Source organism: Heliangelus exortis, chromosome 2, assembly GCF_036169615.1.
Source record: "Heliangelus exortis chromosome 2, bHelExo1.hap1, whole genome shotgun sequence".
NCBI classification, from domain to species: domain Eukaryota; kingdom Metazoa; phylum Chordata; class Aves; order Apodiformes; family Trochilidae; genus Heliangelus; species Heliangelus exortis.
The window spans coordinates 22,065,149-22,082,252 of NC_092423.1; the positions used below are offsets into that span (position 1 = coordinate 22,065,149).

Genomic DNA, 17,104 nt, shown 5'->3' on the forward strand with positions numbered 1-17,104 from the left:
CGGCCCCAACGGCTACGGTGGGGAGGGCCGGGAGCCCGGAGCTGGGGTGAAGGGGGCTGGCCGGGCTGCAGCGAGAGGGAAGGTCCTAGCGGTCCTACGCGCCGGGAAGCTGAGCGGCTCTGCTGAACTCCTGCAGGTCTGCCGGAGGACGGCGAGGAGGATGTGACTCCGTGGGAAGATGAAACCGAGCGCTGCGGAGGCTGCCGGCAAAGGAGCGCGTCCCCGTAAGCGGCGGGTCGGTGGGGATGGCCCGCGGGGTGGCTGCGGCGGCTCGGGGCAGGAGGCTTAAGCCTTTCGCGCCGTCAGCCGGGCCGCTCTCAGCCGCGGCCTGGTGCCGGTACCGCCTTACTGGCTTCCTTCGTGAGCCCCTGCGGTGAGCCTGGTGCTGGGTTTGGGCCCCTCGGGTCTGTCAGGCGGGCGGGTAAGCGCGCCTTGCGCTGGCTTTGTTAGAGGCGAGCTGAAATAAGCTTTTTGTGGTTTGGGGAATGAAACGTAAAAGTGTGTAACGGGGAAGGTATCCAGCCAAGCTGTTCGGCTTTACAAGGTGTTCGCAGTGCAAAGAAGCGGGTAGCTACCGTGCATTTCGCCGGCCGCTGCCGTGCATCCTGCTCCGGCCGGGCAGGTGGTTGCTGGGTGGAAGATGCCTGGAAGGCCTCAGCACTTCAGGCCCAGAGGGGTATTGAGGTGCAGTCACTGTACGAGAGACAGAAAGACGCTTCACTAAAGTACTGATAACTCAATGCAGAGTCTTGATTATCCCTGAGAAATTAAGTGTGTGTTTTCCAGTATTAATTACACGATTTATTATGTTAATGTTTGCGCTGGCCTGGCCATTACATGTGTGTGCTGGTATTTGATCCCATCTCATCTGCAGAGTTTAACTTGCCCCCTGCTTATCAGCCATCTTTTCTATTTAGCTTTTGAATTAGTTGCACTGTCCTAGTCATCCCCTTTTTCCTCTTTCTCTTAATTACTAGATTCTACAAAGCTGACTGGTATTCCTGTTTAACTTCTATGTGTTGATAACCATTACTAATAGAGTCTTGCAGCGCGAGCAGTAGTCCTGCCCCCTCTCCCGTCTAAGACCATTGCTGCGAGGGGGAGAATAACAAGAGAGACTGGTTTTGGTTTGCACGTTGGCTTTTTTGTCTTCATGAAAGGCCTACTCACTTCCTGCAGCACATTTCATTGTCTGCTTTAAGCTTCTCCAGAAAAGAAGCAACTAGAAGTAGGGTGTCTGTCCTTGTGGAAGAAAAGACTAAAACCAGTGAGATCCAAGTCTTGGATGATTCTGTCTTCTGTCATTGGTTGTAAATGAATTATTGTGGAAATATTTAAGAACAGAGAAGATTTAATTACTTTCAGCTAATAATATTTTTCTAGTTTCCAGTTATGTTTAGCTACACAGACTTGGGTGTATCACTTTGTGCATCTAGGATTGATCAGTATCTCAGTTTATTTGTACTGTCCCTCTCCAGAAATTGCGTCATAATACCAACAACATTTTTCAGCAGCAAACTACACAGAGTTGTCCTGGTTTCCATTTGGTATCTTAACTACTAGTTTTGTATTGTGCCCCATGGGTCTTCTACAGGCAGTTTAGCAATTCTCTCTATAATCTTATTGGTTTTGCATATCTGTATTCTTTTCCCCGTAGGTCATTTACTTTATGGGCAAAGTCTTATCTCCAAGGCTATTCTTTATGCCTTTCATCATCCTTGTTACTCTTTTGCAGGCTGTATTTAAGATGTAATTGAGTCCTGCATTTATGAATGACATGATAAAATCCATTATATTTTCTGTTTCTTGGCAATTTCTATTTTTTTTCTTTTGATTGCTATTCAGTATTGAGATGATATTCTTGTTGAACTCTGCCACTTCAATATTTCACTTAAGAAATCAGTCTTATTTCTCACCCAAACAGTTTTTTTCTTTGCTTAATGAATGTCTAGACTAGCAGGACCATGTAGAAGGTTCATCAGCACTGCTTAGTTGCTGTACATAGTTTCTTAGTTTTAGAGTAAAATTTACGGGGACAGAAAGAATGGTTGCAATGGTTCTAAACTTAAAACTTAGTTTTTCTGTATCTCAACGGGGTGCTCAAAATTTAGGTAGTAAGATATAGGTCTTGTATTTTTTTTGTGTTTCAGTTACTTTTGACCATTGTTTTTGTTCTAATGAGTCTATATGAATCCTTTGGGTTTCAGATTAATGAGAGAAACAGATTCTGTTTGAAAGTGGTGTTCCTGTGATTATCAGTGTATATACTGTGGTACAGAGATAGCAAGTGCTTAGCAAACTGGGTGAGAAGTAGACAGCATTGTATAGCGACTGAAATAGAAATCCCATTTTAGGGCATTTAAAAAAAAACTTAAGGGCATGATTACTAGTGTCTGGTTTTGACATGTATAACATAATTTTATGTTATGTCAATAGCTATATTTTTTTAAGTCCTGTGTTGCATGGCAATGTGCTTGTCCATTTTCATAGTTTACAAATTGCCCTTTTTGAAAAGAAAAAATAAACACAGTCCGTACTACCCCGTTGTGCTCAAATTCCTTTTTCTTTTTGCAGCAGATGGAATGCAAGCAAAAACAGAAAAAATAAGATCTTCTATGAAGAATGTGAGAAAAGATACTGGAAAACCAGAGAAACTTAAATATAAGCCACTAACTGGGAAGGTGTTTTACATTGATATTCCATCAAATGTGATCTCTGAAAAAATAGGAAAGGACCTCAAAGAGCTAGGAGGGGTAAGTTAATGAGCAGAGGTCTTTCCAAAACTAAAAGAAAATCTGTGCATGTGTAATGCCTTTTCCAAGTTCTTTGTGGCTGCGTTTTAATAACTGTATTTTATATGTGACAGGATGGTACTTTTTAATGTTGCTATAATGCTTTATATGAACAATTAGCTTATCAACATTGTTTTGTTATTTGCAAGAGGCTGCTTTACTAATTGTAAAAAAAATGCTTCTTATAAAGGCTTGTTTTCAGTTGATTATTCATTTGCTTAAAAGATTATCTGAATTTACTAAGTTTCATTGTTTGAAGTGATTTTTTTTTATGCTGCCTCTGAATACTTTGCCATGTTTGCATGTTACAACTTAAGTTGTTCAGCTGAACCTGAAAAAGATAAGATGAAGTTTTTTGTATGCTTACTAGAAGTCAGTAACTTCAGTAAGCACTTTCTACACGGGGTAGGTTAATGAGTAATTTTAAATACACTTATTTAATCATATATTTTGCAAGCATTCTAATAGCTTTTTTTCCCTAATTCTCGCTTCTGCATTGAAGGAACACATTGACAGAAGCAAGTGCAAGGTATCGTAGTAACATAACATACAAGCAATGCAATTACTTAGTCCACATTAAAGTTGAGTATTTTGAATTAGTGTACAGGAAGCTTGACAGTTAAAGTATTAAACACCTTTTAAGCACAGAAGCAAAAGGGCTCTGCTTAAATTGCGAGCTATTCTGAATATTCCTTTGGTAATACTACTTTGATCTCAGAGGAGTGCTGTGTGGTTTTAAGAAACAGACTCTTGTGAATCAAGGTGCTGTCTGAAATTATAGTAGAGGCAAGGAATAGCAATTCTTGGTTTTCACATTAAATGCATCTTTATGTCTAGCATTAAAGAAGTGCATTCTCTCTTTTGTCTTTCCCTTTAAAACAGAATTTTAGGAGTTTATATGTGAAAGCTAAGGTTGCAAATCAAGGACTGAAAAGGGAATTTTTCTTGTTCTGAAGGAGTATATGCCTAAATCTGAGGTGCCCCTTGCCCTCAGGATCAACTCCCACATGTGTTTTGGTTTTACTTGTGTTGAGTGCACTCAGAAGTACCTCTCTGAATATTACATTTCTGTAAAAAAGTACACAGCGCTTTTATTTGTCACTTTTCATGAAAGTACTTGATGTAAAATTGAGTCACTGATTATTGTCCTGAAATAATAACATGCTTTATATGTTTATATTTAGAGAGTGGAGAGTTTTCTTAGTAAAGATATCACCTACCTGGTGTCTAATAAAAAGGAGGCAAAATTTGCAACAACTCTTGGTCAGATTTCTCCCGTTCCTAGCCCAGAATCTGCACATAATGGAGGAAACGGTTCACCTCATCCTAGCAACAGAAAAGATCGACACGATGGAAGTTCACTTAAGATAGCAGATACAGTAAGTTTCTTAGTAATAATGCTGTGAATAAGGTACAAGATGTGCTCTTACAGTTTGGTTTAAAAAAATTGGCAGCAGTTCCTTAGGTGAATAAGGTTGTTGGGTTTTTAGGTTGTTTTTTTAACAAGTCAGACATACTTTTATACTAGTTCAGGCTAACTTTCTAGACTTTACTAATGCTAATTAAGCAAATTTTCAGAAACTAATTTAAAAAAGGAGACTTTTCTGCAAATAATCAAACTGTGCTAAAATCTGTTCTAATATAGTATGCCAGACTTATAATTAAACATTGGCATTGTTAGGTTCGACAGCTGGATCAATATGGATAGGCTTGTGATGGCATCCAGTGGTTCCTGTGTCCCTTCAGCAACACAGCCTATTAATATGACTGCTGTGATGTTGTTAATGCAGCTATCAACAGAAGCAGTTGTTGATAGTAGTGTGAGGAAATAAAATTGAACATTATGAATGCTAAGATTTTTTGAGTTCTTTCTTAGAGGATTACATTAATTGCAGCAGTTAGCATCTGAATTTGTTTAGGTTTATCTGAAGTTTCTTACATGGACAAGTCTTCCATCCTTTCCAAATAAAGCTGGAAGCAATTAGCTGTTTTATATACGTGGTATTTACTCAGAAGCATGGTGGTGAGCCAGTCTGTGGGCTGGTCTTTGCATTGCATAGATGAGATCACCTTATATTGCAAATAACCTGGATAAGTAAAAGCATACTCTTTATGACTAAACAGCATACAGCACAAACAGAGATGTACCTACCAGTGCTACAAAAGCTGTAGATAAGGTGGAGGCTATGATTATGTTAATGACTGTCATCTTAATATATGGCACAAGTCCAGATTATGAAACCTCATCCTTTGTTGTGTACCACTGGCTGCTTATTGCCACTGTCTGTGTTGTTCAGCACTGATGGTGCTTCAGCCATGCAATCGCCTGCTTTGGCTGAACAATATTACTTGTTGGGTGGTTTCTTTCTTTCCCCCAGTTGATACATCAACTGTAATCTTGTAGGGAAGATGGCAATTAACAAAAAATAGTGGTACAGTGAACAAATGAAACTATCATACTAAAATACGTATTTGTTAGCAACAATATAAACTTTTTTTTTTTTTTTTTTAATGAGTTGTAGCTGGCTACAAATGTGTTTCTGTTTTAATACAGGTACGTATGAGTAGAGGAAAATCCTTAGTTGAAAAAGCAATCAAAGAGCAGGTAAGCCAAGTAATCAGTAAATTTGGGCTTGAGAAACTTAGGCTTTGCTCTACTAGAAAACAAGCAGTAGTGAGAGTCATCTTAGTGGTCACTCAGGCAGAAGTTGAGGGAGTGTCCTAAGTAAAACTGTCAGGTCGTGCTTTCTGGGTACTTGCTGTGGAACTGAAAATCTTTGTAGTCTTACAACCAGTATTATAAGTTATCAGGATTGCTAATAGATCTAGCTTTTGAGGTGCTTGTGGAGCTAAAGTAAATGTTTAAGTTCACTGTCTTCAAACCTTACTATGAAACGTGACTATTGATAGGTAATAGTTCTGGCTTTAAGAAGAGTGAAATACAATCTTTAGGTGGTGAAGTGCTGTGACAGGAAGAGGGAAAAGTCAGCTGAGGAGATGGATAGTCCTTGCATCTGCACTTTGATTTCAGCTTTCATATTACATTTTGTAATGGATTTGTAATTATTTTCACAATTTACTATATTGTGCTTAAAATTATTAATATAGTTTGTCATTTGCAGGACTTAATCCCCTCTGGTAGTATTTTATCCAATGCTTTGAGTTGGGGGGTGAAGATACTTCATGTTGATGGTAAGTGTTTTTCTTTGATGAAACCTAACTTGAACTTGGAACATTAATTTAAGTATGCATTTCTTGAATTTAGAATATTAAAAATGACAGATTACTTCTAGCAATAAAAACCTCTTAGCTGAGTATAATTCCTCCTCTTTTTGTCAGATGTCAAGAATTACATTGAACATAAGAAAAAGGAGCTCTACCCAATCAACAGAGCGGGCAGTTCTTTGAAAGATGTGGTAAGTGACTTTTTGCTGTTTGTGAAAATGCCTTTTTTTTTTTTTTTTTCATTAACTGAGAAAACACAGATGTACTAAATACTATGTACCGTAAAGCTTACAGATTTTAGTAGTCTTGCCCATGTTCAGTTTTCCACAGACCAGTATGTCTTCTGAATTTATTTAAAAACCATCTTTGAAAGACAGAAAATATTAGCTACGTATTTCTGAATAATTAAAAAAAAATTCCATAATGGCATTTATCAAGTACATTGTCAACCTTTGCTCTTTCAAAGGATAACTAAGAATCAGAACTACTGAACTGTCTTGAAATTACCTGCCTCAAAAAAAAAAAAAAATTGTAGTGTGTATCTAATATGTAGATTTTGGTTAAGTTGCCTTGTATAATTTTCCCTATGACACAGTGACTCTTTCCTTTTGATGGACCATTTTAAAGAATCAGAATTAGGTTTCCTGAAGAAGCTGTCTCTAAGGAATCTGTGTCAGTAGCTCAAATCTGCATCTTTTCCTTCCTAGTCTTTTGAGAAACTATCATAAAGCATCTTTGAGCTGTTCTGCCAATAATATTCAGTTGGTGTGTGAAAATCATGATTTCTCCAGATTTTAGTGTATGATACAGTGAGGCATTGAACATGCTTTAGCTGCTTGTGGGCTCCATTTGCAATTGCTATGTAATTTAAATTAAAATCATGAAGTTACACAATTATCTAGGCAGGGGTCTGTGATAAGTAATGTAAACATACTATCTAATGTAGTTATATTTTGAAATGCAGTATTGACTACTTATTTGGGTGACATGAAATCCTCTGGTAAATCATCAGTTTATCAGTGTTTATGGATAGCAGGGTGGATGTTTTGTTTTCTTTTTTTTCTTTTTGCAAGTAGTGTAAAGTACAAGCTTGCGTCTTTACCAGAATCAGTTACAGCTGACAGCTGATGCTTGAATGTGGATTTTACTCTTTTAAAGACAACATACCCCTTTTAATCTTCATTGCTAAAAAGAAATCCCCCCAAAAGCAACCTATATAAATCCTTTCAAGTGACAAGAATTGTTATCACTGGAGAATATTGATATCTCTGTTGCTATCTGCACTTTCGGTGGCATTTTACAGCTTGTAGTTAATTAACATTTATAAAGTGTTGTGAAAAGGTTATCTGTATTGAAAAATCAACTCTTAACCATGGGAAGGTCTTTTGGGGGAGGAAAGAGAATACATTTACCTATGGTTTTGGTTGGTTTTTTTTTGTTTGTTTGTTTTTGTGTTTTTCTTTTTGGTTTGGGGAAAATAAATAAAAATTTCTCAAGGAAAGCACTTTTTAAAATTTATTTTTAGTGTAGAAATAAATATTTATTTGTCAGCATACTTCTGAAGTACTAATGAGCTTAGTTTCCTGTAAAATTCATCATGAGGGTTACTGAAGTCATGATTCACACAAAAAGACCCTTGTAAACCTAAAGTTTGTTACAGCTAAATCTTTAATAAAATGCAGAATAATATTCAGAGGGATTTTATACTTTCTCTTTTTTTCAATAGGGAAAACAAGCTACTGCTTCAAGGTCAAGAAGTAAGTATTTCAATATTTGGAAGAGCTTTTTGTTTTGCCTTACATTCTGAATGCTTAAATGGATTACATGAGAACTTTAAAGTCTGCTGCTGTATTGTAATTTGCCTGTCTAAGAAATGGAAGTCAAGTGTTTATCACATGCAAACACATAATAAGTTCTAAAATAGTATCTGTTTATTAATTCAGCTAGTAGAATAACTTGCTGAATGAAAAAAAGTATTACCCTCTTAATTTCCTGTTCTCCCCTTGAACAGGTAAACTGAAAAATCCATGTGTCAAGGTAGAAGATAGAAGTCGGTAAGTGTTCCCTTCCTGCATTCAGTAATGTGCTTCTGAAGCTGAATAATTCAGAAACATGTAGTATGCCTTGAGGAAGTGCCCTTCTGATCTCAATTTCCTTTGAACTCCTGAATTCATATGTTAGGCACACTGTCCTCTTACAGTAAGATACAAAATTTCTGTCTCTGCATGCTCTAGCTAGGTTTCTGTGTTTAGCCACTATGTAAGATTGAGCAGCTAGTTGTATAGTAGGGAATATTTGCACTAGGTAATGGGAGTGGAACCTTAATGTGTAGCTCCAGTTTGTAGACCAAGGGAGTAGATTCTTTGAATTACTTTCTGCAAAGTGCCATGTGAATGAAAAGGAAACCTGGAAGCTTGGAATCCTGGTATCTGATCTTAGATCCAAATCCTGTAGCCCAAAAGGCCAGTAAAACTTTGTATACTAAATTCCAGTCCACAGTCTGAACTTGGTAACATTCATCTGCGAGAGACTGTGTAGATATTAGGAAATGGATATGCTATGTGTTGAAATTGTCCATTGTAATTAGGTTTAATTTTCTGTTCAATCATTAATTTTTAAAAAGAAAAAGCCCCTCTTAATCTAATCAGCATCCAGAGTAACATGAAATCTGCTATTTTCAGCGTTTAGAATTTTCATACCTATCTGGTCTTTTAATTGATCAGGTATGGTTGTGTAAGAAAATGAAGTTTGCCAGTTGAGATAACAGTGAATTATTTAAAAGATGCAGTTCTGCACATTGTGTTTTGCACGTTTGTATTTTAACTAGCTTCTGCTTTATTGTGATGTTTATAAGCTCCAAATTCTTTGATTTGTTTTTTTTGACACTTCTCTAAACCTGGTCTTACACTGAGTTGGTATAATAGGTATGAGGAATGTGAGAATAGTGGGGAGAATTTGACAAACACAGTTGTAAGTAAAAGAAATTCATATATAAACTTATGTGAATTTGACTGTTGAATGGAGCTGTGTACCAAACACTAGAAACACTTTTAAATGTTTACGTAACAAACAATTAAAAAAAAAAAATGTTTAATTGCTTATACAACATATTAGTAGCGGTTCAGAAGCAGAATGAAATTGCCCTATCATGTAGACTTGCTCTTTTTCTTCTGCCTGGGTAGCTTAGTGGAGAAAAACAGTGATACTGAGATCCTCCTCTTTCTTGCTCTGGCTTCAGCTGGACTGAGCACTGGGCTCCAGGAGGCTCTGGTCACAGGAATAGGAAGCCAGATGCTGACGGTCACTTTCTCAGATGTTCTTTTTAAAGCTGAGACCCAGGCATTAGCCAGTTAGGCAAATGGGTTCTGTATATGAATTTTTGCCTTATTTTCAAGATTTTTAATATATTCAGAGTAAAAGCAGAGTTGCTAGCTTTGGTATCTTTCAATTTACAGTGCTGTACAGGAAAATTATCTTTCTGGAAAAAAGTTTCTAATGGAGAATTGACTAAATTTTTTTCGAAAAGGAAGAAAACGGTAAAATGGAAAAGAATTGAGTGTAGTGGATATTAGGAACTGCTATAGCTACTTCTCTAGGAACACAGATGCACCATCATTGAAATTGTTCTTTTTTTAATTGGTTACCCAATCCTTGACAACAAATAGCTGTGAAAGCCATACCCCAAGGAATGCATAAGCCAGGGATGAAAACTCAAGGCAGATCTATTTTGAGAAAGTATCAAGTTTGTAGGAAGGAATGACTTATTCTAGGATATTACTCTGTCTAGGATGCTGTGTATAAGTAAAGGAGAGACTTTTCCAAGATTTTTGAGCTGATTTTAATTTGTGATATAAACTCCTTTTTTCAGCTCTGATGGTTCTAATGAACTTGTTTTCTGTCTTATTACAGCCGCTACCGACCATTTTATCTGCAGTTACCCAGTTTTCCAGTTCTGAATTACTGTGTTCCAAAACCATATAGTCCATTTGAGGTGGATAAGAAACATTCTTCTCTTCAAAAACAAACTCAGCCTAAGCAAAGGTTTGTTAAAAACTTGTTATTGCTGAGTAGAGGATTCTGAAGTAATTGTTTTCTAAAATACTTTTTCTGCTTCTAATTATGTGTGATATTTGATACTAATAGTTATGTCTCGGCTGATGTATTTGCTCCACTGTAACTGTTGGTGTCTGTCTGTCTGTGCCCTCTTTTTCCTATCTTTAGTCCTTTTTTTGGACATGCAGATGCATACATCCAAAAATGCGTCCTTCTCGTCAACATAAGATATTTTTTTCCTTTCTGCCACTGGTTTCTTCTTTGTCCTCATCTTGGATGCCATCTAGTAAGTATTTTACAGGAGGTGGATTTCTTAAGACTTTTGATACTTGTTGGTGTAATGCTAAAGTAAGCAGCTAATCATGGGGCAAATAAATGTTGATAACAGTTGCAGGAAGTGGTGTGTACTAAATTACGGCAGTCAGGCTCTATTGAGCACTCCAGATGCAGTTAGGACTTAGAGTAAATCAAACTACTTAGGAGTCTTAATTATCTGGGTTTTTTTTTGTGACTCAAACTTATTTTGAATGTCTTCTGCCTAGCATATCTGGAATATTAATGGTTCTTTCATTGACTTCTAAAATTGATTCATATGAGAGACTGAAGATATTTAGGTGAAAGGTAGCTTTGCTGTATGTGGAACTTTCTGTATCTAGCAACTTGCTGCTTTTCTCTCCTTGGCATCTAAGACTTTTATTTAGGTTTGATACTTCTTTTCTTTATCAAAGAAAACCGAGTTTAGCTTCTCCAATGGTGAGGTTCTGTGCAGTCCTCACCATATTGCTGGAGATTTTTAGCTGATGTTGCCATGATGAATTTTTTATTATGCTTTTAATTGCAATGAGTGTAGCAGTATGAAAGGGCAAATAGCAATAAAGCACCTCTTGAAATAATCGGGTGATTTCAGATGTTTTTAGAGTGGAGTAGAAAGGCCTGTTCTTTTTAAAGCATTAAACAAGGTATTATCTCCATATATGTGGATAAAGGAGGCAAGACCTGCAGACATTATTAAATCATCAGATGAGAAATGCTACAGCTTATATCCTGTTTTACTGGTTCTTTGATTTTTACAGCTCTGAAGAGAGAAGGTGACAAGGGTAGTGTAATAGTAACAGGACACAGTTAAATGGAACCTATCTCGTGGAACCCAGCAAATGCTGGGGCAGGTGTTACTACTTCAGACTTGTTGGTTGAAAATGATTTTTGAAAGCAGTGTAAGCTTGCTTTCTGAGCAACACATTGCTATGCTTTGTAAGTGAGAGATTTTTCAGGGCAGGTTTTTTGATTTGAAGTCCTGATCTTACATCTATGCAGATACTTGGTCAAGTCTTTCAGAAAAATATTTGACTAGACAGGAAGTTGGCACTATTTCTCTGAAATAAAAGTTTGAAGTAGAGCTTGATGATTTTGCTGTACTGCTAGGAGATCATCCTTAGGTGCTTTAATAGCAAATTGCTCTGTGAAGATCATGGAGGAACTGTTGAAGACACCTTGAACTTGTAATCTCCAGGAAGAACTTAGTTACTTTCTTATGTTTTGCCTAAAAAAAAAGGACAAAATAGCATTTGGTAGTGTTTATTCTGAGTCAGTGATAGTAGTACATCTGTACTAACCTGAATGTTTTGTGCTTTGCCTAGAGTTCCACTAGGTCTGCCTGTCTTGTTGCAGTAAACTTTTTTATTAAATTAATGCTTAATTTTTCCCTTTATTTTTCCCAAGTATTGACTAACAATGATAAGAATAGTTCTAGGAGAACTAAATATTATTTGTTTGTTTGTTTTTTTGCTGTTTTGGGGGGGGTTGTTTTGTTTTGTTTTTAATTAAAAGACCAGGAATAAAAGGCAAGTATAGAGCTCAGCTCCACAGTTGAGAGTCATTAATATATCTTTTGTATCAACAGAAACAAAATAAATAGTGACAAGGACCGTGAAATTCCTGTCCAGCTTCCTCAGAAAGACAAAAAAAAGCGAGGATATTGTGAATGTTGTGGGAAGAAATACGAAGATCTTCAAACAGTATGTGAAATGCCAAGGCTATGCTTTGATACAGTCATATATCTCAAGTGTTATATCAACAATGGTTTCTATTTGCTAGTTTTAATGTATTTTTTATCTTAAAAGATTGTCTGAATACATCTTCGAAAAAGCAGCAAGTGGGTATTTTTTCTTGTATAGATTTTAAGTCTTGATTTCTGCCTCTGTGGGATGCCTGAAGGCATAGCTCATGTCTTGGAGACTCTGGTAATAAATCAGTGATAATTTAGTTACTGCTCTGTATCATACTGTTAATGTGTATATTTTCATACATAGTATTAAATTTCTTCATTTTTTTAATTCCAGCATCTTGAAAGTGAACAGCACCAAAAGTTTGCTCGAAGCTCCCAGTATCAAGTGATTGATGATATAATCTCTAAGTTTGTTTATGAGTTTGTCGAATACGAAGATGATGCAAAAGAAATAAAAGGGTAAGTTGCATGTTCTAAATTTTAAAGACCCTGTGAGTTAAGACATACTTAGTTGTGAAATTCTTAATCTGGTACAAGATAAATTAGTATTTTTCAGTCTGATGTAAATTTACTGAAATTTGCAATATGGTTGTACCTGACAAATCAGTTTTATAAACCTTAAACATAAGAGTTGAAACTCTTTATGAATATAAAACTCATAAGAGTTGAAGATGGTATCACAGGAAAATAAAACTGACAGGAATTGCCCGAAGTTGTTCTTTGTGTCCTTGAGCTTCAGAAAAGCAATATTTGCTGTACTAAAATACTACGGACAAAAGGACAGCAATGTTTGGACAACCTGCTCTAAAAACTTTCTGACCTGCAAATATTTTCCTCTGTCAATATGATTTCCTTACCAGTAAAAAAAAAATAAATTCTAATCTAATCTAGATCTTTGCATCTTTGTCTTTTACCCCTCTCTCCTGCCTGTGCTGCACAGAGAAAGCATATTTTCCTTTCCTTGATAGTTCAAAAGCTTAAATGATAGAGGGACTTGTTTTCTATCTTGGACATAGGCATCAGTGTCTTAATTACTTGGAACAGTAACTCAATTCAGGATTGCCCTGATTTGTTTGCAAATGAGTCATGAGATAAGGAATAAGATAACTTGTCTCACTTATTTAAAAAATGTATTGAAAAAAGAAACATATTCTTAGTGAAATCAAAGGGAATGCAAATGGAGTCAAACTACTGATAGACTAGTAAAGGTGAGCCTTTACTCTTTTTGTGATTTAAAAACACTCTAGAATGGTTAGGTTTGAAATACTATGTCAAGAAATGCATGTATAATTATGCTAATTTTTCATGTATGTATCATAGAATATTTGTAAGTATTTATAATTGCATTATATTCATTAGCTTCTTTTTTTTAATACCACTGTGAATTGATATATACTGAAATATGAGGCTGCTTGCTTCGGGAATTTTTAAAACAATTTTACAAGTGGTAGAAATAAATTAGAAAACATCAAAATCAAATGTAAGGCACTTCATTCCTGTAGAAGGCAGGGTGTTGCTACCTTAAACGTATCTTTTCTTTGAAAGTAAAACCAAGAATTGCTTGGTCAGTTTCACTGCTTTTCTAGAATCAGTTGGATATGGAGTTATGTTACCCATGTCTCTTTCAAAAGTGTTTGTTAACCATTTAAAACAATTTCATTGCAGGACAAAATGTAGTACAGGATATTTTTCTCCTATTACTGGGACTGTAACTAGACCAGATGAGCTGAAAGAGCGACTGAAAAAGCAGCGCCTTTCATTGAAAAGTTACTCATGGAAGGATACAGCAATGCAGGCCCTCAAACTGGATCGCCAGCCTGCAGAAATACAACCAAATTGTGTGCCATTACCTACCACTGTTTCTGGATCTGTCTGTTCAGTTTTTTATTGTCATCTGTCACAACCTTCAGAACTAAAAAGTAAGTTAAGAAATAATGATGAAAATATTAAAACTGATTGCTTCTGTGCTGCAAACTTAAGAGAGACTGTTGTATCATCAATTTTCATACAACCACCCCCTCAGAAAGATGACAAAGCATACATGGAGAACTTGTCTCGGGTTTATGAGCCATTTTTTAATGAAGTACTGGAGCCAGAAGTAAATAAAAAGAATTCAAAGTGTTTTCAGGAAGGCATGTGTACTTTATATTCTCATACTCAAGTTACAGATTTTAGGGAAAAGGACAAAAACCTATCACAGCCCAAACGAAAATTAAATAATGCAGTAGTTCTACCAGCAAAGTGTTTGAAAAAAACAGATTCCAATCCTACGTTTGTCAAGAAACATCGTGATTTATGTGATAATCATCAACAGATGCAGCACAATGTATTTCTGGAGGCTGAAGTATCTGATACTGCTATAAACAAAGAACTTAATGAATCAGCTGCCAGCACTGCACATAGTTCACCGTCTGGAAAGCTGCGCAGAAAAGTGAAGCTTTACTTGGGAAGAAATAAAAGAGAAACTGGGAAACAGAACACGGAGTTGTGCGTAAAATATACACATGGACTGTCTGTTCCTGAAGAGAAGAGGAGTTCTTGTAGTTCACCAGTGCAGGCCCTACTGGAATTATTTCAGACAAGTGAGATAAACTCAGAATTTGGAGGTTTTTCAGGTTACAGTGAGAACAAAAGTTCAACTAGCATAAAAGATATATGGGAAGGGCAGAATAAAAATTTGTGGTCATTATTTTCCTCTTCATCCTCAACCCCATTTGTTGGATTTTAATGATGCTTTATTTAATACAAGGATTTTCAAATAAACTTGCAAATTCAAGATTTTATTCTTGGAAACTTAATTGCTGTATTATATGTACAGATGGCTTGGTTTTCTAGTTTTTTAGTGCAAAAACTTCTGCATATGTAAATAAAAGGTGGTTTTTTAATTTTTTCTTTCTTTCTTTCTTTTCTTTTCTTTCTTTCTTTTCTTTCTGTTCTTACTACAGGTAGTACTAAAGGTACTCCAACAGCTATTTAAAGGCTCTGACCCCAAATTTGGGGTTAAATTAATTACTAGGCAACCAATAACCGTGATGTAGCTGCATTTGGATAGGGTAATTTTCTAAAATTGCTGCTTATGGTATGTTCCAAATAAGCACATTATGAATAACTGGATATTCCATTGTAAACAAGGCAGCCCATTACTTGTGGACTGCTACTGTTTTGTGGACATTTGGTTGCTTCCCTTCCTATTTCTTCTGCTTCTGCTTTATTAGAGAATGAAAAAAAAGTTTTCCTCATCTTTCTTCTCATGAAAAAGCCTCGGGGAACCTATGTAATGACAAAGAAATAGAATTAGGGAAGCATGTGTTCTATTTTTTGACTGCTCTGACGTAATTTCTCTTTAGACTAAAAGTAGCTGTATTGTATATCTCAGCCAGTAGGAAAGCAGAAGATGTATACTTTAATTTTTCTTTGAATGAACCAAACATACCAACAGAGCAGCAACAATGATAATGACAAAGCAACCAATAGGTTTTTGATTGACTCAGGTAATTTGTTTGATTTTTCTTGCAGAGTAGCCAGCCTGTCTTACTAACTTGCTTGGAGACAGAGTGAAAGTCACAAGTGAGAATTTGGAAGAATTTTAAATACTTGGAAGCTTTACCAGTGCCCATCTCTTTAAGAAATTCTATACCTGTAAACGAGTGCAGGGCATGAGTACAGAATTACAGGAGGTAATTGCAAAGCTTTACTTAAAATATAAGTGCCTTAAGGACAGGTAAGAAATGTAAACCAGCGGGAATTATATTCTGGCATCAATTACTTGTTTGTGGTTTTATCTCTTGCACGTTTAATATCCTCAAACCTACTCTTGTCAGTGTTCTTGTGGTTAAAGTTCTTTCAGTCGTTGCCATACTATTTTTCTCCTTAATATGGTATTTTCTCTGAGGCATAGGTAAAGCTTGGTGTGCAGGAATGAGTGAGGAAAATGACATAAAATTACTTAACTTCAAAGATTGTATGAATTGGAAGCTGAATTATGAGAATAGCTTCTTAGGGCATTGTTGTCACCTTAAAGGTGGTATTCCTTATTCTGCTATTCATATAATTGCCTGTAGAGTTCTGTAAGAACTACTTTTGGTCTTCATCTTACAGGTCACCTCTGGCTTGATTTAAAGTTTCTTCTGATCCGGATTCACATCAAGAAATGATATAGAAAGCCATTAAAAAAATGAGCAAAATTAACATTTTAAAAGGCGTTGTTCTTGAATATGAGTGTCTATATATATTTTGCCTGTAGTCTGCCAATATCTGATGTTTTAGGAATAGGACTTTAAAGGTGAATATAAAGCAATTACTTAGCTCCTCATTTTGAGTGACACTTGAATGCTAGAAGGATTGCTTTCTGATTTGATGAATGCAGTCTGTTTTAGGAACCAAGTGTGTGTCCATTTTTGTTCTGGGGTTTGTTGTTTGAGGTTGGTTTTTTGTTCTCTTTTTAGCTTGTGTTTCAGTACAAATATCAAGTCTAAGAAAAACCTGTATTTTTAACACATAGCAATGATCTGTCAGTAGGTTTATCTTGTGGACATCTCCCTCCTCACATCCCTGAGACATGTACTTTTCTTAGTGTAGTGTCCTCCATCTGACTGGAATGTGTTTGCATGGTTATTTACATCCATAAAGATTATTATAATAGTTAAGGGGAGAGGTAGTCAATGCTAGTAAATCTGCTCAGATAAGCAGTGTATATGTCTGGCATAGTATATGATTATATGCAATACTAGAACATTGGCAGTGCAAAGAGTAGAGAAACTCATTGGAATATGGCTTTAGAATCTTAAAAGGAAAAAAAATCAGAGAGGTCTCTCATATTAAAATCTGAAGACTGCAGTGCAGATCAAAAGCAGGGAATCACTGCTACAGGTTCCAGAAACCACTTGTCAAAGTGAAGGTTTTGCATGCAGATTCACATCTGCATGTGTGCTAAGAATCCCAGTTGTATGTAGTATGTTCAAGTGGTGACACAGTAAGCCAGCCAGGTATTTCTAAAACAGACTTATTCAGCATGTTGTGTGCAATTTTG

The 17,104-nt window shown here is 36.2% G+C and overlaps 1 protein-coding gene across 5 annotated transcripts; it reads left to right on the top strand.

Moving 5' to 3' along the window:
* Nucleotides 1–88: 88 nt before the first annotated feature.
* On the top strand, nt 89–16,887 carry DBF4 (DBF4-CDC7 kinase regulatory subunit). Of its 5 annotated transcripts, XR_011724176.1 has the most exons (15): nt 137–224; nt 2,575–2,753; nt 3,977–4,171; nt 5,347–5,397; nt 5,915–5,984; nt 6,132–6,208; nt 7,744–7,774; nt 8,029–8,071; nt 9,927–10,058; nt 11,971–12,085; nt 12,410–12,534; nt 13,741–14,657; nt 15,021–15,128; nt 15,592–15,752; nt 16,174–16,887. XR_011724176.1 is itself a non-coding variant. In XM_071735161.1 (12 exons), exons 1-12 carry the CDS (start codon nt 179–181, stop codon nt 14,801–14,803), a joined length of 2,124 nt encoding a protein of 707 aa, XP_071591262.1. In that variant the 5' UTR covers nt 89–178; the 3' UTR covers nt 14,804–14,851. The 5 variants fall into 5 exon arrangements, 2 of the variants coding, with proteins under 2 accessions (XP_071591262.1, XP_071591261.1); XR_011724178.1 differs by lacking the exon at nt 15,021–15,128 and having other exon boundaries at nt 16,174–16,886; XR_011724177.1 differs by lacking the exon at nt 16,174–16,887 and having other exon boundaries at nt 15,592–15,837.
* The last annotated feature ends 217 nt before the right edge of the window (nt 16,888–17,104 follow it).

Bases quoted from the DNA above. Each gene is read 5' to 3' on its own strand.
- DBF4 (XM_071735160.1), top strand. From the start codon at position 179: ATGAAACCGAGCGCTGCGGAGGCTGCCGGCAAAGGAGCGCGTCCCC. The intron at 225-2,574 runs GTAAGCGGCGGG...TTCTTTTTGCAG, and splicing joins CGGCAAAGGAGCGCGTCCCC to CAGATGGAATGCAAGCAAAA. The intron at 10,059-11,970 runs GTTTGTTAAAAA...TTGTATCAACAG, and splicing joins CAAACTCAGCCTAAGCAAAG to AAACAAAATAAATAGTGACA.